The sequence below is a fragment of the Eschscholzia californica genome, unplaced genomic scaffold, assembly GCF_041429995.1.
Source record: "Eschscholzia californica isolate CP2 unplaced genomic scaffold, dmEscCali1.0.p SCAF_2, whole genome shotgun sequence".
Classification (NCBI taxonomy): Eukaryota; Viridiplantae; Streptophyta; class Magnoliopsida; order Ranunculales; family Papaveraceae; genus Eschscholzia; species Eschscholzia californica.
In genome coordinates, this window is record NW_028238309.1 from 62,443,708 (window position 1) to 62,466,728 (window position 23,021).

General features: G+C 40.4%; 2 protein-coding genes across 7 annotated transcripts; both read left to right on the forward strand.

Moving 5' to 3' along the window:
* Positions 1 to 172: 172 nt before the first annotated feature.
* LOC147560042 (O-fucosyltransferase 29-like) lies at positions 173 to 13,918 on the forward strand. 4 transcript variants are annotated; one of them, XM_086662038.1, is made up of 9 exons: positions 173 to 1,030; positions 2,109 to 2,199; positions 2,829 to 2,905; positions 3,693 to 3,781; positions 3,926 to 4,115; positions 10,286 to 10,467; positions 11,226 to 11,328; positions 11,682 to 12,010; positions 13,143 to 13,918. In XM_086662038.1, exons 1-9 carry the CDS (start codon positions 782 to 784, stop codon positions 13,429 to 13,431), a joined length of 1,599 nt encoding a protein of 532 aa, XP_086518164.1. In that variant the 5' UTR covers positions 173 to 781; the 3' UTR covers positions 13,432 to 13,918. The 4 variants fall into 4 exon arrangements, 2 of the variants coding, with proteins under 2 accessions (XP_086518164.1, XP_086518163.1); XM_086662037.1 differs by having other exon boundaries at positions 510 to 1,030; positions 11,679 to 12,010; XR_015234725.1 differs by having other exon boundaries at positions 524 to 1,030; positions 11,682 to 12,442; positions 12,680 to 13,918.
* Positions 13,919 to 15,751: 1,833 nt separating this feature from the next.
* BIOF (biotin F) lies at positions 15,752 to 21,980 on the forward strand. 3 transcript variants are annotated; one of them, XM_086662046.1, is made up of 11 exons: positions 15,752 to 15,851; positions 15,917 to 16,287; positions 16,911 to 17,053; positions 17,163 to 17,270; positions 17,788 to 18,026; positions 18,115 to 18,156; positions 18,548 to 18,635; positions 19,163 to 19,296; positions 20,465 to 20,553; positions 21,262 to 21,481; positions 21,659 to 21,980. In XM_086662046.1, the coding sequence occupies exons 2-11, from the start codon at positions 16,005 to 16,007 to the stop codon at positions 21,795 to 21,797; spliced, it is 1,485 nt and encodes a 494-aa protein (XP_086518172.1). In that variant the 5' UTR covers positions 15,752 to 15,851; positions 15,917 to 16,004; the 3' UTR covers positions 21,798 to 21,980. The 3 variants fall into 3 exon arrangements, with proteins under 3 accessions (XP_086518172.1, XP_086518171.1, XP_086518174.1); XM_086662045.1 differs by lacking the exon at positions 15,752 to 15,851 and having other exon boundaries at positions 15,884 to 16,287; XM_086662048.1 differs by lacking the exon at positions 15,752 to 15,851 and having other exon boundaries at positions 16,002 to 16,287; positions 17,167 to 17,270.
* Positions 21,981 to 23,021: the final 1,041 nt, after the last annotated feature.

Consider the following 23,021-nt stretch of genomic DNA (forward strand, 5'->3'; position numbering starts at 1 on the left):
AAAATGGGGTGTGTCGTATCATTTTCGTGTCGACAACCAATACAGAAAGACTAGCTTTGAGTAATACTGTCTTTCAACTATCTCATAGTCGCCTATTAGTTGAAGTGAGATATGTAGTGTTGAGGTGGAAATTCAGTTCAAACTGTAGAGTATCTGTCCTATTTCTTATGAGACGTATTTGAAAAGTCTGATTAACAAACAATGAGAAATAAAATCAGATCAACAATGAGAGGGGAGTAAAAAATAAAACCCCATACTGTTACTTAGAATTGTATCATTAAGGTATTCTAACAGGAAAAATGTCTTTGTATCCAACCACTATGTCTGTCGAGTTCTGTTCGAAATATATAGAGACGAGATTTAGAGATAGAAAGTAAAATACTTTGTATCTCTAAACTAAATCAAGCACCCACCCTAGTCGAGATTCACCCTGGATAGTGCCCGAGCAGAGAGCATCACCCTTGCTCCCAAAGTTCCACAAGACATGCGCCCTCTCTATCAATCTAGTTAACTCTTTGGACCCCCAAAATTTAATTTTTTTTCTCCACTTCCAACTGTTTCTCTGCATTTTCTCTCTCTCTCTATTTTTCACCCTAACTAGGATCCCTAATTTGGAATTGCAAATTGGAACTTTCAATGTTCTTAAATTTACTAAATTTTCCACTAAGACTAGATCTTGAATGACATTGCTCTCTTCCTCTTTCACTCCAAAACTTCTGTTTTGATGGGTGAGAAAGATGATCATGGTTAGGTTTTATGTCTGGTTATTATTGCTGTTACTATGAGGAGTTCGATGGGAATAATAGTAGGAAAAGTTAGAAAATTTGATCTTGCTCTGTATAATCAACATTCACATTCAAAATCTCATCTTCAGAAGCAGAATTTCAGTTGGAGGTTTCAGAAGAAATCAGCATCTCGTTCTTTCAAATGTGGGTTGATGCTATTCACTTTAGGTTTAATTTCTATTTTGACTGGACATTTCGCTTCTTACCTTGAGTTCTATTCTGGAGCATTCTTCTATCACAAACTGGTATTAATTTTGTTTCCTCTCATTCTCACAAAAATCTTTAATTTTTTTTTTTTTTGATTCCCCATTCAGAGAAACTAAATAGTAAAATGATTTACTAGTTTGTATAAATTTGTAATTGTGATGGGTGGTTCAGATAGGTTTATAAATTTGATCATATGAATGATTGATAGGTCAGTTGGTGAAGGTAGTAGCATGCCCATCATATTATAAGCTTGAGCTTTGTCTTCGAAACAAAATGGGTGATTCAACTTGAGTGTATGTCTAACTAGTTTCCTAAACTGGGTTTTTAGTGAGAGTTTGATTAAGCAGCTTTAAATCTTAATATGAAGTATAAAGCGCAGGCTTTAGAGAGAAAGAGGCCGTGAACAACACAAAAACCCGTTCCTCTAGAACAGCTTTCGAATTTGGAACCGAATAAGCAATCACGTTTTTCATCTGCAATCTACTGAGCTTCCCTTGACATAGAGAGAATATGCACTAAGTCGTGTACTCGTGTTTGCTTGTCTGTTGTTTATTTGTTGGTTTAGTTTAGTTTTATGTTGGGATACACTATGTTTGTACATGACTTGTAAAGCATCTACTCTTTCGAGGATTAGGTAGCTTGAAATGTATATTGGGCTTGCAATTTAAGTTCTACTCTGAGTTCTTGAGATATAGGGTATAACGTTATGGTTTCCTCATTTGTCATATCACTAAGTTAATAGTTAAGATTTCCAGTCTTTTTAACTTCACATCCGAAGAAGAGGTGATGTGATTCAGCCAAGTTGTATACAACATAAAACACATCCGTTCAATGGAAACTTGGAGGATGCAATTTGCATTTTGGAGAATTAGTGGAAAATGGCTATTGTCCATAAACTAGGGGGCCAAGTAACTTTTTTTTTTCCTTATTATAATAAATTTTATTTCTTCATAGGAAACTAAAGGGCGATAAACCATTTTCCATTTCTATCTTGGGTTGATCTTCAACGGTGGATCAACATATTTTAAATATTGATTGCAAATGGCTAAATGCCTTGTGCTATTTGAGTTCTAGATTAAGCATTCCTAACATATGTCTTTTGGTAACAATTTGCAGGATAGGAGTCGTCATGCACCAGTTGATATATGGAAATCACAGTCTTCAAAGTTTTACCATGGATGTAGTTACAGAGGCCCTGGTTTCACACGTAAGGTGCTTCTATTTTGTGTGTTTTTTTCCAGAAAGGAAGTGCTCCTGCTAATACCTACTTGTTTTGCGTTGTACAAAAAACACTCTTCCGGGGATAACTTGATGCATTCCCACCAATCCACCAGTATGCAATTTTAATTTACTGTTGTGACACATATTTTACATAGCAATCTTCTGAAATTGTTTCCACGAAAAAGTTGCTATTTTGTTGGTGATCCTAAAACACTGCTTGTGTTGTCTTGTCATCAAGAACATATTATGACCAAATACTTTTCTCTTGAATATACTGTAGTAAGGGTGCTAACTGGATAATTATCTTTTCTGAAAAGTAGACACTGTTCACCTTGTAAATCGGAGTATGTGTATCCCTGCTAGATTATAGGATGTGGAACCATCGCTGCTTTTCTTCGATCCCCTGTATTTGTGATAAGATTTAAGAGCGTGCAACCCCAATGAGTTTGGGAAAAATGATGTTGAACAATTGGGATAATGAAGAGGAACACTTATATTCACACGGTCACAGCCTCTTTTGTCACATTTCTGTTGGCCTACTATTTGGTTTTACCTTAATAACGACGATACTCTTCATAGATTTAATCTCTTTCTATTTGTTTATCATATTCCTAGGTGCTATAAATGAGCGCTCATCTAACGGCTACTTGCTTATTGCAACAAGTGGAGGCCTTAACCAGCAAAGAACAGGGGTAAGTGAAGATTCACTTCTATATTGGTCTATGGATGCGTATAAACACATCTGAAAGCTCACATAGCAATATTTTGGATATTCAGTGTTCAAGTGTGCCTACATCTAATAGACCTCTAATTTTGTCGGCAATGTTAGATGTCTTCTGGAACCATCAAGGGATCATGAAATGGCTAACAAATCTACTTTTGCGTTATACTTTCCTTCTGTGGATTCAAATTACCATTTCTTTTCTGATGAAAGAAATTGTTCGTGATCCTTAGGATAATGCTTAATAGTACTAATGAGTATAAGAGCATGCCTACCTCAATACTCAAAATTTTCTGATTCACGAATCCGTGAACAAGGCTTGAGCATGCCTGTTACATTATTGTGATTTAGGAATGAATTATATGGAGTATCTGGAAATTGAGAAAGTAGGTGGTTTTTAAGGGCTTAAGAATCCAAGCAGAGACCATTGTTGGAGCTGTTGAGAGCAACATGTTCCATTGCACGAGGGCAGGGGGTGGTTGAAAAAACATGCATTATTTGACGGTTGTGATTGATTGGAAGGCTTTGTTGAATACTATGTAATCTTTTGTTCTTTTGGTTGAAGATCGAAAAGATTCTTCCTGAGACCGTGGGTTTCTGTTTCCCCTGTTTTTGGGAATTTGTCTCCTTCCCTTTGTGAAATCCATTTTTCTCTGATAAATTCATTTAAATATTCATTTTCTTTGGAATGAATTATCTTCTAACATACGGTTTGAATTGACATGAGTGCATTTGTTTTCTTATTTTCTAACTTACAGATAACTGATGCGGTAGTTGTTGCTCGAATTCTTAATGCTACACTAGTTGTACCTGAGCTGGACCATCATTCCTTCTGGAAAGATGATAGGTAAGTTGGGTTTGCGTCGCGTGATTGACAGTATAAGCGTCCATAGTGTCATCCACAATAGATCTATCTATATATGGTTGTTATTTAAACTAAATGCTATTTTTTCCTTGTGTTATAACCTGATAGTAGATCCTTGACATGCAGTGACTTTCTCAACATTTTTGACGTCGACTGGTTCATCTCCTCCCTAGCAAGAGATGTCACCATCGTGAAAAGAATCCCTGATAAAGTAATGAGATCGATGGAAAAACCTCCATATACAATGCGTGTTCCCAGGAAATCTGATCCTGAATATTACCTTGATCAAGTTCTGCCAATACTCTTGAGGAGACGTGTAAGAAGACCTTTGAAATAACATTTTTTTTTTCTTTTAGGGACTTTATGCTATATATTACAGCTGCAGTCTTGAAAATAAGCACGGTACTGCTTGTCACGGGGTAAAGTTTTCGCTCTTACTTTAGCACCGTGCGGCACTTGACTTAGCTTCCTCCTAAGTACAAGTCTAAGCCTTAACCTTCCCAAATGCCTAAGTAACCTTGACTAAATAGGCAAAGACCCAAGAAAGATAAGCTTCCAAAGTGTGCACCAACTAAAGAGAACTTTGATCTTTATTACTAAGAACTCTTTGTATACAAGAAGGCTTTTGGGCACGTTTCCCAAGTCACTCAACTCTCACACTATTGCTTTGAATCCTTACTTGGATGCTTTACAAATGAGGGGTGATCCCCTATTTATACTAGTTCCTATATACAATGGACGGCTAGGATTTACCCACATGTAACACATCTAATGGTGATGGAAATCTCTAGATTACTTGGGCTCCAAGTATCTCTAGGAAATATCTCCTTGCCATCTCTAGAAAACTCCTTGGGCTGGGCCAAAGAAGGTGCTCCAACTATGTACAAATGCAGCCTGGTCCAATGGTGCTGTTTGGTTCCTGTTTGGGCTGCTGCTGTCTAGGCTGCTTGGCTGCTGTTCTGGGTGCTTTAGCTGCTGTCCGGCCCAGGTATAAGCTGCTGTTTGGGGGTACTTTAGATGGGCTGTGACATTCTCCCCCACTTAAGCCGCAGACGTCCTCGTTGCGGTCTCCTCATGGTACTTGGCGATAAGATCCCTATGTTGCCATAAGGTGTCTTCATGCTCCCAGCTTGCTTCACTGTCTGGTAGCCCCTTCCATCGCACTAAGTACTCCTTATAGACGCGTCCTGCTCTGGAAACCCGCCGATGGGACTCGATGCTTTCTACCTCTTTGTCAAAGGAGGTAGTCATTGTCACAGGTGCTCTGGCCTCTGGTTGCATCTTCTGGATCCGCATGATAAGGCTTGAGGCAGCTTACATGAAAGACGGGATGGATTTTGAGATGTGCTGGAAGTTCCAACCTGTAAGATGCCTTCCCGACCTTCTTAAGTATGGGGAATGGTCCCTCATACCTCCTGATCAACCCCTTGTGCACCCTTCGAAGGGACTTGAACTGATTTTGGTTGAACTTGAGCATCACCAAGTCTCCAACCTGGAACTCCAAAGGACGCCTCTTTTGATCAGCGTATTTCTTCATCTTCTTGGCGGCCTTCTCTAAGTAAGATCTGGCAACGTCAAGCTCCTCTTGCCATCCTTTGGCAACCTGGAAAGCTGCCGGGCTTGCACCCTTATACCCACCTGCAAGAGTAAGTGGGGTAAGTGGTTGTTGGCCTATAGCCAACTCAAACGGACTATGCCCAGTCGATTCACTCTTCTGCAGATTATAGCAAAACTGGGCAATGTCTAGGAGCTCCACCCAATTCCTTTGGTTGGCTGTGACGAAGTGCCTTAAGTATAGCTCTAAGAGTGCATTGACCCGTTCTGTCTGCCCATCTGTCTGAGGATGGAAGCTCGTAGAGAAAGATAGCTCCGACCCAAGTAACTTGAATATCTCCGTCCAAAATTTGCCAGTGAACCTTGGGTCCCGATCACTAACAATGTTGGCAGGTATACCCCAATACTTGACTACATGCTTCACAAATAACCTTGCGGCTTGTTCGGCGGTGCAGTCGGTAGGTGCAGCGATGAAGGTAGCATACTTGGTGAACCTGTCAACCACCACAAGTATGGAACCTAACCCATCAACTTTGGGTAAGGCAGAAATGAAGTCCAAAGAGACACTTGCCCAAGGTTTCTCTGCTATAGGAAGTGGCTCCAATAGTCCTGCTGCCTTCTTCTGCTCCACTTTATCCTGCTGGCATATGAGGCAGGTTCTCACATAGGATTCTACATCCTCCATCATCTTTGGCCAATAGTATCTCAGCTCGAGTAATGCCATAGTCCTCCTCTGGCCTGGATGTCCTGCCCACCTGGTATCATGACATTCCCTTAGGAGTGTCCGACGGAGATCCCCGTACTTTGGCACATAAAGCCTGTTCCTTTTTGCAAAGAGAAGACCATTATCCACCCAGAACTTCTTGGTCTTCCTTTCACGAGCGGCCTGCATTAGCTTCTGTGCATGGGAGTCATGTTGAAGTCCTTCTCGTATCCGGTCCAAGTATAAAGTGTCGGGTTGACTGACTATTGCACAAAGCCTTGAGGATGTTAGCTCTGCCTTTCGACTTAGTGCATCAGCAACATGGTTGGTGCGGCCTGGCTTATATTCCATCTTCATGTCAAACTCGGCCAGAAAGTCTTGCCACCTTGCTTGCTTAGGACTTAATTTCTTCTGGGTCTGGAAGTAGCTTGTGGCAACATTGTCAGTGTACACTGTGAAGAAGTTGCCCAGAAGATAGTGCCTCTATGTCCTTAAGCAGTGCACCACAGCTGTCATCTCTTTCTCTTGGACCGTGTAGCGCCGCTCCGTATCGTTAAGCTTCCGACTTTCATATGCAATGGGATGACCCTCCTGCATAAGAACACCTCCAATAGCAAAGTCAGAAGCATCTGTATATACCTCGTAAGGTCTAGTATGATCTGGCAAGCTAAGTACGGGCTCTTTCATAACAGCTTGCTTTAGATCATCAAAGGCAGCTTGGCATTTATCAGTCCACAGCCAAGCTTGGTTCTTCTTCAGAAGATCAGTGAGTGGGGCAGCTCTTTTGGAATATCCCTCGATGAACCGCCGGTAATAGTTAACAAGCCCCAAGAAGGACCTTAGGTGTTTAAGGTGCTCCTCCATGGTATGACTATATATTACTATATCATCCAGGTAAACAACTACGAATTTATCTAAGTAAGGATGGAATACCTTGTTCATGAGGGTGCAGAATGTGGCAGGAGCATTTGTTAAACCAAAGGGCATAACTAGAAATTCATAAGCTCCATACCTGGTGACACAAGTGGTCTTGGGCTCATCTCCTTCGGCTATTCGTACCTGATAGTAGCCTAACCTCAATTCTAGCTTTGAGAAGATCCTTGCACCACCTAATTGATCAAACAAGTCCTCCACCCGAGGGATAGGGTATTTGTTCTTTACTGTCACCTTGTTCAGTGCTCGGTAGTCGATGCATAGACGTAGACTCCCATCGTGTTTCTTTTGAAAGAGCACTGGCGCCCCATAAGGTGATTTGGAAGGTTGGATGAATCCTGCATCAAGTAGCTCCCTGAGTTGCTTCCTCAGCTCTGCCAACTCAGGAGGTGCCATCCTGTAAGGGGCCAAGGCAGGCGGCTTGGACCCCGGCTCCAACTCGATCTCATGGTCCACCTCTCTCCTTGGTGGAAGCTTCTTTGGCAGCTCATCTGGCATAATGTCCTTGTACTCCTCAAGGACAGCTTGAACTTCAATAGGGACTGGTCCTTCTGCCCCATCAGGTTCCTCTTTGAGTGTGGCAAGGAACGTCTCTTCTCCTTTGCCCGAACGGCAGGTACCATACATGGTGACTTCTCATCATGGATGCTGACAACATTCAAGTAAGGGCTAATGGTTGCTTTGGCATGCTCCATGAAATCTAACCCAAGGACAACCTTGAAGTCATCCATGTCTGCTACCATGAAGTCCACAGTACCACTCCAGGTGCCAATCTTTAGTGGTACGTTCCGTGCTACTCCATGCACGGTCTTAGGAGGCGAGTTCACAGCCTTCATCTTACTCGCGTCTCCTTCATACTTAAGTCCCAATCTCCTAGCCTCATCTGGGATTATGAAGTTATCTGTGGCTCCACAATCGGTCATGGCCCTAGTAGCTTTCCCACCAAGTAGGATGTCAGCATACATAAGGCTCCTTCCTTTCCTGAGTTTGGTGGGTTGGGTTCCCTTGAGAGCATTGAGACTAATGGAACCCATGTGTGGCTCTTCTTGGTTCTCATCAGGTTCGGTCAAGAGAGAATTGAGTTTAGCTCTCATGGGACATTCGTATGACATGTGGTCTCCTGTGCATAAGAAGAATTTCTTTGGACGGGCTGTCGTCTTCCACTTGCCCTTCCAGTCCCTTGGGCCCTTCTGACCCTTCTTAGGGGCATCTCTACGGGTGTCCCTCGGTGGTTGCTTGCTTTCTCCCCCACTTTTGCCCTGGTTGCCCTTAGATGATTTGGTCTTTGCACTTTGGTCAGACCTATACGTATAATCATCAAGCTTCTCTACAGTACAAAGGGCAGTGGGTAGGTCTTCAACCCCTCTTCTACGTAGTTCGGTTGCAGCCCAGGGTTTGAGACCATGGAGAAAGAAGTAAAGTCGGTCTTCGTCGGTCATGTGGGTTATATCAAGCATAAGGGTATTGAATTGTTTAACATAGTCGGTGATGCTACCTGTATGCTTGAGATTCATCAGCTTGTCACGAGCCCGATACTCAACATTCTCCGGGAAGAATTGCGCCTTGAATTCCTTTTTGAAGTCTTCCCAAGAGTACATCCTGCAGAGTCCCTTCTCGACTTCGCCTGATTTGCGTCGCCACCATGTTAAGGCATCTCCTTTCAGGTACATGGCTGCTGTGCTCACCATGGATTCTGGGTCTTCAAGGTAGATAGCCTTGAAGTACTGCTCCATATGCCATATGAAGTTGTCAACCTCCTTGGCATTCCTTGCTCCAGTAAAGCTCTCAGGGTCAGGCACCTTGACCCTTGGTCCATCTTTAGTGGAGGGTCCTGCACCGTTCGCCACGGCTTTCTCTAGTAGAGCAATCCGGGTCCTGAACTCCTCAAACTGGGCATGCATCCTCTCGACCGCAGTGGAAGGTCTGGCTATAGCTGCCATCTCCCTCTTGAGCACCTCCACGGTAGTCTCTATGGACTTTTCAAGATTGGATATAGCCTCATTCTGACTTCCCATAACCTTTTCTACCCCCTCACTGAGGTCAGGAAAGGATTCTTCAACCTTCTCGACACGTCCCAGCAACATGTCAAACTTGGTCTCTAGTTGCTCCAACCTTGCCTCTATGGAAGCGTCCCTTTCTGCAGACTTCTCTCTAGCAGACTTACCACCCTTGGTCTTGGACCTTCCTTCCTTCCTTGGCTCTGGCAGAGTAACGTTCTCCACTTCGCTCGACATAGTTCCGACCTGGCTCTGATACCAACTGTCACAGGGTAAAGTTTTCGCTCTTACTTTAGCACCGTGCGGCACTTGACTTAGCTTCCTCCTAAGTACAAGTCTAAGCCTTAACCTTCCCAAATGCCTAAGTAACCTTGACTAAATAGGCAAAGACCCAAGAAAGATAAGCTTCCAAAGTGTGCACCAACTAAAGAGAACTTTGATCTTTATTACTAAGAACTCTTTGTATACAAGAAGGCTTTTGGGCACGTTTCCCAAGTCACTCAACTCTCACACTATTGCTTTGAATCCTTACTTGGATGCTTTACAAATGAGGGGTGATCCCCTATTTATACTAGTTCCTATATACAATGGACGGCTAGGATTTACCCACATGTAACACATCTAATGGTGATGGAAATCTCTAGATTACTTGGGCTCCAAGTATCTCTAGGAAATATCTCCTTGCCATCTCTAGAAAACTCCTTGGGCTGGGCCAAAGAAGGTGCTCCAACTATGTACAAATGCAGCCTGGTCCAATGGTGCTGTTTGGTTCCTGTTTGGGCTGCTGTCTAGGCTGCTTGGCTGCTGTTCTGGGTGCTTTAGCTGCTGTCCGGCCCAGGTATAAGCTGCTGTTTGGGGGTACTTTAGATGGGCTGTGACATGCTGCTGTGGCTCGCGTTCACATTTAGTTTATGGCCTAATTTGACATTGTGAGCCCTTATCATGTATTTATATTACAGGGCGTAGTTAAGTTTATACAGTTTAGGTAACTTACTTCCATAATTGACCTTTTCTACTCGTATCTCTTTTTCTTATCAAATGTCTGAGTCAACTTCTGGAATGAGGTGTCAGAGCATAGTGATCACTAGTTCCTGTGCGATCAAGTTTTTCTTGGGTTTATCTTAACCTTTCAGCAGTTTCCATTTATAAATGAAGATGATGTAAATTGTGGCCTGTGATCAAGTTTTGTGTTATACAATTTTTTGCTTCCATTTTGCTAAGTTTGAATATGTCGTGATGATATTGATTAGTTTCCTTTGTCATGTTTTCTGTTTTGATACCATCACACTTGATATGCAGGCTGTGCAGCTGACGAAGTTTGATTACAGGCTCGCCAACAGTCTTGACGAAGAACTACAAAAGCTACGTTGTCGGGTTAATTACCATGCTCTAAGGTTCACACGAGCCATTGAGGAACTAGGTAAAGAACTGGCAATGAGAATGCGGAAGATGGCTACACGTTTCATTGCTATTCACTTAAGGTATACTTAAGTTTGGATGGAGAATTGAGCTTGAGTTCTGGAATACTAATGCATGATTGCAAGAAATGGGAAGTTGAGCTTATTTCCTTTGTTGCTATTGATTATACTAAAAGAAAATACTAAAGGTACTCCCCTTAAAGGAGATAGTACTCTACATGTGTAATAACCCCTAATCACAGCTGCAGTCATATGTTATAATAGCATTACTGTGACCTAAGAACTTTGATTGGCACTCTGCCGGGAAACTATTCAAGTGGGGTTCTCAATGCCCCCGTGCACCCAATTGCCCAAGGATACTTCTCCATCGTCATAAGATAGCAATAAATAACGGAGAAGATGAGCACTGGAGTTTGTATTATAACTTAAATTGAATTAACTACAACTTACGCCTTGTATATAGCCTGCCTATAGCAGACGACCAGTACGTACTACGTAATGCTATGAGGTTATTAATATATACCTAGTTGCTAGATATCCTATAAGAGTCGACTACTATGTTATCTCATTTTGAAGGAAATATCTTTAAAGTAATAAATTGATAGTTGTAATTAGAAAATCTATATCGGTTGATCTACTAAAATGAGCAATACTAGGGGCAATCCCCCATTAATGAGGTTATACAGACTAGGCCAACAACGCCCATCAATATAGACAAAGAACTTATTCGGAAAATATGTGTCCATTCTTGTGATGAGGGCTTCCATAGGAACATATGACAATCCGCATTCGTAAATTTTAAGTACTTTAATTACCGGCAGGTTTGAACCTGATATGCTAGCATTTTCTGGTTGTTATTATGGAGGAGGTGAAAAAGAGAAAAATGAGCTGGCTGCTCTGAGAAAGCGTTGGGCGACACTCCCTGTAAGATCCATATACTTTCTTTTGTTCCCACTTCCCCATGAATCTTGAATATTTATGATTCTTGTAGAACTATTTGAGGAAACAAAGACTGTTGTTTTAATGGCTCACACAAATCTTAATGTTCCTTCAACATTATAGTACTATATGATCTTCAATACCTCTCAGTAGGATTCACAGCCGTTCTGAGTATTTGCTATACGAAAAAGAGAGCAAAATTTTGCTATTTAAGAACTAAGCTCTAAAAGATTCATCCTTCATAAGACGAATAAATTTGTATATCGATGTTTCCGAGTCTAAGAAATATTTGACTACATTTACTTGTGTTATTCTTTTATCTTTCTTAATTTTAGCAGGATTTAAGTCCAGACGGGGAGCGAAAAAGAGGAAAATGTCCTCTCACTCCTCATGAAGTGGGTTTGATGCTGAGGGGACTTGGTTTCAAAAATGATTCTTACCTGTATGTTGCATCTGGAGAAATATATGGTGGAGAAGAGACTCTGAAGCCACTTAGAGAGCTTTTCCCAAATTTTTACACAAAAGAAATGCTTGCAACTGAAGAGTTGAAACCTTTCCTGCCTTTCTCGTCTCGCCTTGCTGCTCTTGACTATATAGTCTGTGATGAAAGTGACGTGTTCGTCACAAATAACAATGGGAATATGGCTAAGATACTTGCAGGTCGAAGGTAAGTACCAAACCTCAGTATTTCTGTTTCTCTCCTATTGTTGGACACAATGTCTTTTCCACTATGGATAACATTTCATTTATAAGTCTCTTAAACAAAAGAAAATAAAACTCTGAATTCAAGTTTTCGTCATATCAAGATATATTGATTCTAAAAATTTATGAGCAAAGGACCAGTGGAAGAAGCAGAATCCTATTCTATTGTCTGAACCATTAAACTTCAGCAATGAAAAGTAAAAAAGGTTTTGTGAAGTTCTAATACCGCATATTTGATTAGAAGCTTGTTCTACTATCATCCAAAGCACTTAAAAGTTAAAAGTTAACCTTAAATCTGCTCACATCCAAACATTTCCTTGTATGGTATTGATTGTTGATTATTGAATTATGTAAAGCTATATTTTTTTTTTTGAGAATTCAACTACGATCTACGTTAGTCGTTACAAGGCATTGATACATCATGAAGATGGAATAAGCACGATAACTGTCTGATTTAAACCAAGAATGAAAGAGGCCTAAAGCCCAACAACAAAGAGGCATAAAGCCCGACAAATTATTACATTATTTATAGCCTAAATTACGTGGGATAAATATTGATGGCAAACTGCTTCCACCAAGACTCGATCCCACGACATCTTGGACTGAAGAGAGGTGTCCAACCACTGCACCAAAGGCTGGTGCACGTAAGATTACTTAATGCTTCCCAGTATCCATGAAACCATGAATTTCAAACACAGACTCTAATGAGGTGTATGCTAATTTAGATCAACCTTTTAGAAGAAGTCAAAGTCCTTCACAAACTATCTCTATAAACAGCATATCCAGTAAGCAAAAGTAGTACTTGTTAAGTACCTCAGTCAGTTAAGAGGCTCATGCCGAAGAGCATTTGACATTATAGAAGGTTTGAGAGAGAAGTTCTATGGGGAAGCACTAACCTTTCACTCCCCTGGGGATTATAAAAATACATAATATCTAATGCATGAGTTGAACTATTTTTTGGCCGAAATAGTGTGATTTCCTTTAGCCTTACAGATTTTGTGTACGTATTAGACCTTTGGGCGTTTCTTGAGTTTGTAATTTGATTCTATTTCACATGATTGACTTTCTTGACATATGTTGTGGAATGTGGATGAAAGGAGGTACATGGGGCATAAGAGAACAATCAGACCAAACGCAAAAAAACTGAGCTCAATATTCATGAATCGGCATGAGATGGATTGGGATACATTTGCAAGGAAGGTAAGATCCTGCCAGATAGGCTTTCTAGGAGAGCCTGAGGAGATTAAATCCGGACGAGGTGAATTCCACGAATACCCATCTTCATGCATCTGCAAGAAAGACGTTAGTAATAACAGCAATGTAGAACAACCCGTCAGACAAAATGCTTCAATGTCAAGAGAATGGAAAGACTGGAGGCGAGGATAGAGCTACTTTTATAATATTTACTAATTAAAGGTACGGACAATGGGGGCAAGAGCTAGTAGAATATCTTCAAGAATGAAGTAATCGCCCGTTAGAGGAGATGTATAAAAGAACAGAAAAGAATATGAAGCTGTTTTCGGGAAACCCAACCCATTGTTGCCTAATTATGGAGGATCGATCAACTAAAGTAGCCGCCCTACTCTTTCCAGTAATGAAGTGCGAACTAAGTTATGGTGTTTACTAGAAGACTGTTTTATTAGATTAGTTTACTTTTGCCACTGAGTTCAAGAGAACTGTAGTTTAGATGGAGCTTTTGTATATAAAGAAAAATTACTTGCAGTTTACCTAGTAGTAGTTAGATCTTTTACTTGAAACAAATAATGAGCAATTGGGTTGAAATCATTAGTAACTTACTACTGTCCCAAGTTTCTCTTCTGATATTATGTAAAAGTAGCTGATTTGATTTAATATTATACTAATGTTATTATTATACAACTTGTCTTTTTTTTTCCTTCCTGTAGTAATCTTCATGTATTCATTTTCTTTGAACACCATGAAAATATTAAAATAGATGGAGAGGACTTTGTATCATATGTCGCTTTCCGGCTAGGCCCTAACGAACAAGTTCTCTTTCACGTTGGCAGCATCAGGTCGATTGGTCTGTGCAGTTACTGGCCAGGTATCTCTGGTAGGTTATGTTCATGGATGTCTTTTACTTCCGAACTAAAACACTATTTTCAAAATTAAAAAGGGAGATTTTGTAGATATGTTTTTTCTTATTAAAGACAAATTCCTTAAAGGCAGACCCACAAATAGTTACAGGCAATGTGGTTAATAGGATGCAATGCCTATCTTCCTCCTCCTCCAGCTCATGCACATCTTCCTCCTCCTCGTGCCCATTTTCATCCTCCTCGTCCTCTCTGCAAAGGAGAGGACCCCCTTCGTCGGTAATGGTAGAGAGAGATAAGAGAAGAGGAGGAGAAAAAGGAGAAGCAGGAGAAAAAGAAGAGTGTCACCGACCGGTCATTTTTGTCGAAGAAGAAGGAAGATGGGCATTGCCTCTAATCGTACTTGTTCAACTTGTTCAGTGGGTGACTCTCAAAGAAGGTTTCCTCTTCGTCTTATACGAAAGAAGTTCCGGCAAGGAAAGAGACAATGTGTCACGGCCTTTTCGTCCCGTTAGGTCGACCCGACATATTATGCTCAAAGACACGGGTCGATAGTGCGGAATATCAAATCCTAACGTGCCGTGCGGCGTCATGTACTCCCTCCTAGTACATAACCAGCCTTCCCGAACATATTCGGAGCATCTCGACTATCAAGTCACCTTGGTTCCCAACCAATAATGCGGCATGACACCAACGTGTCCCAACCTACGAGCATAGCTCGAGCCGTCCCGTATAACGCTTCCTTGAGTCATAGACTCTCGCCCACTATAAAGGATACCAACATATGTGCGGAGCACACCAAGCCGCATATGCGGATCTTGCCATCTAGTCTCAAGCATCCGGCACTTTATATCTCAGCTTACCATCCGGACATTGGGCATAGGAGCATCCATCTCCAATAAGCTACCTCATGCCCAACATAGCACATCAAGGTTTGGCCCCTTGAATAGCTCAATCCTCCTTATGGAATATGCTAACACGACGCACGCCTCGCCATGGCATGAGAACATGTAACACGCCTTCCAAAGGAACCCGCAGTAACCTATCTCCAGGTACTGTCCCAAGCCATCTCCTATGACAAGGGAACCCATGCAATATGCTTCTCTCACATATGCTAGGCCGGCCCCATGGGTTGCGCCACGAGGAAGCTCACTTTCGTGCCCAAAGGCTAGGATGGACGAGCGCCCCATCCACGAGGTCTTGACATATGCAGGATGCATATGAGGAAGGGAGACCACCCCCTCCTAAGGTTTGGCCCCTTGAATAGCTCGTTAGGATTTGATATTCCACACTATCGACCCGTGTCTTTGAGCATAATATGCCGGGTCGACCTAACGGGACGAAAAGGCCGTGACACAATGAGAGAGGGAGATGAAGAAAGAAAAAAGAGAAGGAAAAGAAAAAAAACAAAAGAAAAATAGAAAAAGATAGCGATGGTGGTCGGAAGCGGTGAATGATGGTCGAATATGGTGAATGGTGGTCAAGTGTGGAAGATAAAGATGAAGTAGGTAAGAAAAACATAAGCTAAATTTCGAATTGAAAAAGGGTGTCCGCGTAGGTTAAATTTAGTTGATCGAAGTCTTTATTATCGTGGAATGATTTGACCTAAAACTACCTGTCTTTTTAATCGAATTTGACGACCAAATGGTCAGTGTGGGTATAACATGGTCTAAGTAATAATGCGAGTGTGGCGTCCACCACCCTTTCGTGTAGCGATAGGACATCCCTCTTAAGTCCATGAGATCTTCGGATCTAGTTTCAGTGGAAGCAGTTTATCACCAAGATTTATCTTATGTAATTTAGAAACGTAGTTGGGACAGGTAGGAAACGTGAGTGTGTATATAAAGGAATAAAATCTCACTTTATCTCACTAGAAATGGTAGAGACTGATAGATAGTGTTAAGGAGGATGGAGGAGGTGAAAATTTATACTAGTAGTTGGGATATTTGGGTGGAGGAAGCAGTTTCAAAATTGGAGTCTCTGAAGCTTCTTCGATCTCTTAGACCCATTTCCACCCTCAACAACAACAACAACAACTACCCCCCCACCAATGATCTTAACCTAATTAAACAACAACAAGAAAATGAGTTGGAGACTTTCGACAGTCTCCGTCCGTCCGATCGATCTTCCGTCCAAGTTCACATTTCCCAATCCACTTTCCGTCAATGGTTTCACAATCTTCCTACTTCTGGTGAACATTATTAAACCCCTTAAACCCTTACTCTCTCTCTCTCTCTCTATATATATATATATATATATATATATATATGAATATAGAATTAATAACATCTGTTCTAAAATCTAACTTCGTCATTGCCCATTATATTATTATATGTGAGAATAGTCCCACATGGGAAAAAAGGGTAGATTATAATTTGGGTTTGAGTTACATTATCACAAATTTAACATGGTATCAGAGTAAGACTCACGCATGATTGGTTTAAGAGTCACACATGCTCCACGTCATCTGAAAGAAAAAGAAAGCGTGTTAGACTTAAAAGGACCTTACACTGACGTGGCGTGTGAGAATAGTTCCACATGGAAAAAGAGTGATCTCGTAACCACTTATTACCAATTGAGTTTGAGTTGCATGACGGCAAATTTGACATCATAGAATTGTTTGGTCGTCGATTTTTTCAGTCACGGTCAAACGCTATTACATTATGTAAAGAATGTGTAAATCTCACATTTTACCTAGTTTAGTGTTTGCGAATGTCTAAGAAGAGTATCTATGTATCCTATATGACAAAAAATAAGAATATTCATGTCATTTGAACTAAATCACATAGAAATGTGGTTCCTTTGGTTGTGTAGGAGATGAGATCATTCACAGAGCTGGAGACTTGAATGTGAAATTAAAGGATTGCCCCCAACTATCAAAGAAGTTGCTTCTTTTCTCAGGAAACGATTACTTGGGCTTGGGTTCCCATCCGGCAGTTCGTAAGGCTGCTTCCAAGGTATGAATTGAAGCTAATTTATTTTCTTTTTATTTTTTTAGTTTTTCGCATAGACTAATGATTTATTTTGATTATGCTAGTAATGATATTTCACATTCTTCCAATTTAGGCAGCTTTAGAACATGGGATGGGTCCACGAGGTTCAGCTTTGATTTGTGGGTACACCGATCACCACAGCTTACTAGAATCATGCTTGGCAGATCTCAAGAAGAAAGAGGTAATTGCCAGCTTTTACTATGGTTCAATGAATGGATCTTTGCTTAAATATACTCAAAACTACACGGGCTGAATTTGCGGAATTAAATCCTAATGACCATGCGTGCAACGCTATGAGCTCCATCCTAGTACATAGCCAGCCTTCTCGAACTCCTGGTTCTACTCGTGACCTTCAGGTCATCTTGTTCTCGCCAATAATGCAGCACGACTCCTCAGAGTCTCCACATACGATCCGTCCCGTTCAAAGCTTCCTCATACCTCCTGATATAAGACGATTTTTTTAAATAGCTTGTTGAACTTTTAGTTTTCACATTCTTTCTGGTCAGATTCTTTTCTTTCTCATACGTCCTGATATAAGTACTTAAGTTCTCTTACATATTTGGACCTTTGGCCTTCTTCGTGATTATCCATATGTTGGCAGTTATAGATCAACTTTTTCGACAGTTGCCCTCTCGCTAATTACTTTTCATTTTTTTTTTCTGTAGAACTAATATGTTCGGTATTCTGAATGGCTCCAGGACTGCCTTCTCTGTCCTACAGGTTTTGCAGCAAATATGGCTGTAATGGTAGCTCTGGGTAGTATTAGCACCCTGCTAGCTGAAAATAGAAAACCGTCGGACGTAGAAAAAGTTGCTATATTCTCGGATGCTCTTAACCATGCATCAATAATTGACGGAATCCGCCTGGCTGAACGACAAAAGGAAGTTCAGAGCTTTGTGTATAGGCACTGTGACATGGCCCACCTTAATTCTTTATTGTAGGTTTCTCCTCTTCAAATTGTGTTTCACTTTTTTTTTTATAGTTTACATGGTGTACTGATCACGGAGTTTCATATCATTTAACAGATCGAATTGCACAATGCAAAAGAAAGTTGTTGTCAGCGATGGGTAAGTACATTAGTATATGGTGTTTCCTGCAATACCATTTATTTGGCGCAAATTCTTATAGTCAAAATATGTTTGTTAGAGTTCAAAACTCTATCCTAGAGAATGTAAAAAGTTGGCATTAATCTTTCGTGAAGCATACTGAGTGGACTAGTGAACATTTTAATTGATCTCTGTGATGAATGTTATTTCATGTTTCTCAATTTGGGGTACTGCATGGAATTTTGATATAGTGGTAGTGGATTAATCATGTATGCCATGTCTCTTAGATACATCTATATCTTACCTGGTTCAGTTCTACTTATATTTTTTTTCTTCACTTGATGGTCTGGTTCATGAATACTTTCTCTTGGACTGAGTGATTTATGTTCCAAATATTCGCATTACACCACAGCTTGTTTAGTATGGATGGGGATTTTGCACCAATGGTTGAACTTGCAGAGCTCCGTCAGAAGCATGGATTTTTGTTGGTCATTGATGATGTAAGTGGTAACATTTAAATATTTTTTCACTTTATCCAGTTTAGCAAAGAGGGATCTGAAATTTGTTCTGAACTTTTTTTTTTATTTGAATTGTCAGCGGGTTGAAGGGACCCTAACCTAAACAAAAAACTGAATCAAAAAATAAACAAATGCTCTAAACAAAATAGATCAAAAACCGGACTATGACTGTATCATCTCGTTCACAATCTTCTTAAGGTGCTCCGGTAGTTCAGTTTGTAACGTTTCCAAATACCCTCCAATTTGTTCTAAACTTCTCACCTTTTGTTGCCCATGGGTTCTTTAACAGCCATTCTGGAACCAAAACCGAGCAGATAACTCTATTTTCTAAATAGAACAGAACCTAATGTTAAAAAACTCAGACCAGAATTGTATGACAGACAAGATTGTCTTATCTGTTCTTTTGCTTAGTCAACCTCTTTTAGGCTATAGCAATGACGGAGATGGTTTCTTTATATTAATTCCTCATTATATATGGAGCAAGACTGCTAACGTTTAAGTAGATACAGGCTCATGGAACATTTGTTTGTGGGAAGAATGGTGGGGGAGTTGCAGAGCAGTATAACTGTGAAAGTGATGTTGACATATGCGTAGGCACTTTGAGCAAAGCTGCAGGTTGCCACGGAGGGTTCATAGCATGCAGGTTATTTATTGATTCTTTGTTTTATCATTCCTTTAAATGCTGAAATAAGAAAACTAAATAAAATAACTCCAAGAATAACTTTACGACTTGTTACGTTGATTACTTTAAGAATTGGAATAGATTCTAGTTATAGACTACAGTCGTGAGATCATATCCATCCTGGGCTAGACTTTTTATTTAGGCTATATCATATTTCGCGGTCTTACCTCTTAAGTAAAGGTTCCCTTAGAGGTATATTTAGAGTTTCTTTAGAGCCAGACTTGCCAGCAGATCTTGTAAGTTGTAACCTTCATTGCGTAAATTTGTTCTTCATATATCTTCTTCGTTAGACTAGAAATGTATAGATCTTAATTTTTTTCTTCTTCGTTGTTCCAAATTCTAAACCTTAATTAGTAAACACTTCGTGGGAAGAACAGGAAATGAGAAGAGAAAGAAAGGGGCAAGATAGAGGTCGGAAAGAGGAAAGAAGTTGGCTAAAGATGAGGGACGTTTAATTTAAAGAAATGTTTCGTTGTTAAACAAATCACACAGTTTGGCTTACCTGCTATTTAAAACAAAAAGAGTATTTAGAATGAAAATGTAGTCCCAGGTTTCAGACTTGGGTACTTTGATGTGTACACGTGTTTGCTCTAACAAATCGTCAAAATTGATGATAAACTATTTACTTGCTATTTTTTCCCCTGAACAGATGTATCAAAAATCTGGTCCTAGGTCATTGTATCACATGATACTATTGTAAGTTAGAATTGTCTGATATAGTATTGGGGTTTCTCTATGAATAATTCTCGCTCCTAGTATAAACATGAAATTTTAGGAGGTTGTCGGGTGTCTACATAAATTACTTTTTTGTTTATCAAAAGCAAAATATCTACAACTTTGAACTCCAAACCTCCTTCATTTATATGCCATGCATTTTGGCAATGTCAATCTGAGTTATGACTGATGGTTTACTAACTTTCGCTTTAATCTTTATAGAATATCTGAGGATACCAACTTGATTAATTTGTTTGACAATTTTTATGTATTCCTTTTCTTTTTGAATTATACTGTGTAACCTTGCTTTATATTGCTGTAGAATTGAGATGTGTTGAACGCTGGATGTATTCATTTTTCTTAGTGTAGGAATATCTGATCGGATATCCATATCTTGTGAATGACAAATGAACAGCAAAAAGTGGAAGCAGCTGTTAATATCAAGAGGACGTGCTTTTATATTTTCAACTGCTTTGCCAGTTCCCATTGCTGCTGCTGCACATGGTAGACTCTGATCCAATTTACTAATTATACCTTTAATCTTCAAATTAGAGAAATTGATCTTCAAAAGCTTAAATAATAGAGACTTCAAATGGCAGCTCCTAAAATAGAGAATTGTTTACCCCACTATTGTTGAACTCTAAATGGTTTCTTTATCGTCTCGCGGCTAGGGGTGAAACATGCACGTGCCAGGTACCCATGGACACTTTTTCCATTGAGCCACTCCTTGCATAAAATTTTGTCTACTAAGCAAATTGGGTGTGCTTGGGCAGGGCACCATCATAAAATTTGATATCCAGAGCTTGCCAAGCCTGCCAAAGTCGCCAGACAAAACAAGCTTTGGGCTAGGCACTAACATATATATGGAAATCTTTAACATCAACTTATAGGCAAAAAGGGTTAACGAAAAATATAGAAAGTTGTTGACGTTGAAACAACAGTGATAAAATAGTTCTGTGTTCTCCACAGACACTTTCTTTGTGAATATTTGAAGAGGTCCATAACAGAAATGGTGAAACAACCCAGGTATTAACAAAACATGGGAAGTAAAGAATAATTTGTGCATTCGAACCCTGTATTAGATGTCTTATTACCTGCTCGACTCTAAACCGCTACGTTATCTTGTCCTTTTTTCATGCTTTCAGTTGTATTCTTTCTATTTTCTTTTTGTTAGTGTGATAGCTTATATTAACAGAGCAATAATGATTGCAGCTGCTGTTGTTGTGGCGAAAAAAGAGCAATGGAGGAGAAAGGAGATTTGGAGACGAGTACAAGATTTCCATGCTCTTACCCAAATCCCCGTAACAAGTCATATTATATCTATCATTGTCGGGAGTGAAGAAAACGCTCTTCGTGCAAGCAGGCGTTTACTCGAATCTGGTTTCCATGTTACTGCAATCAGACCTCCAACTGTGCCTCACAACTCGTGCAGGTATTGGCTACCCCTTCTTCCTGTCTGCTGACTTTAAAGTTGAATCTCCCCACTACCTAATGATCAGACAACCATAAAATATACATGATATCGCTATGAAATAGTATAGGAAGTCCGAAAAATGATAAATGTGTATGTATATTGTATTGAATGAAAATACGTAGTTTTGTTCACCAGGTTACGAGTAACTCTTAGTGCTGTCCATACTACCGAAGATTTGAAGAATCTGACGTCTGCACTTTCTCATTGCATCAACAGAGATATGGGTGTTGTCGCAAACTCTTCAATCGGCAACGGTTATTATGCAAAGCTTTGATTAGATAGGGAACTACTGTTGTCGCCTGGCAGCAGCAGGATTATTGTGCTTTTGTTATTTTATTTTGTTCGAGTCACCAGATACTGAATTCACAATATTCTTCATATGGCGAATCTATTACTGTTGCAAATTCAAACCGAATTTTCTGTCTTGGTTAATAAGACATGTCAAAACCTTTTATTATGCTTGGCTTGCTATAACATTCTTAAAATAATATCCTGGAACACAATTTAGATTAAGTACCAACTCAGTAGAGGGAAATTTTTGCTACACAGCACTTTTGTGTTATTCACACTGCAAAAACAATTGACTCGGTCAATTTACTATGACCAAGTCAAGTTTATATTCATACACTGGGTTTGCGGTCGAATATCTCGTCAAAAATCTCTCTTTTTGCTTTTTTTTTTCTCTCTCTTTTTCTCCTAACCCTTGATGAGGGTGTTTGGGTTGAAAGCTCATCAAGGATTCCATGGCGAGAACCCTCATCGAGTGTGTGAGGGAGAGAGAGACGGATGGTTGTCTATGGCAAGAACCTCATTCAGAGAGGAAAGGCGACCACTGTACAAATCGGTCGATGTGTCATCTGGTATGTTGATGCACCAATGGATGTCCAACAAACGTTGGTAAGTTGTCAAGAACAACATCTTACCAATTTGTACACTTTCCCTCCGATGCAAGTCTGGTCGAAGGGTGAGAGAGAGAAAAGATGGTGGTGGTGGTGGTCCGGTCGACAGTGGTGGTGGTCCGGTCGACAGTGGTATGGTCGGTAGTGGTGGTGTGGACAGTGGTGCTCGCACCCCAGAGATCAATCGATGTGTCATCTGGTATGTTGATGCACCAATGGATGTCCAACAAACGTTGGTAAGTTGTCAAGAACAACATCTTACCAATTTGTACACTTTCCCTCCGATGCAAGTCTGGTCGAAGGGTGAGAGAGAGAAAAGATGGTGGTGGTGGTGGTCCGGTCGACAGTGGTGGTGGTCCGGTCGACAGTGGTATGGTCGGTAGTGGTGGTGTGGACAGTGGTGCTCGCACCCCAGAGATCAAGTCGGCCAAGTTCTGGGAAGGTGGGATGTGTATAACAACACCACACAATCTATTTTTTAGGAACGAAGCCAAGCAACCAAGTTGGTCAAGTGTATTACCAAAAAAAAAAAAAAAAAAAAGTTGGTCAAGTGTTTGGGGTCCAAAGCCATGCCTCAAATGAATCTGAATTTATTTTGG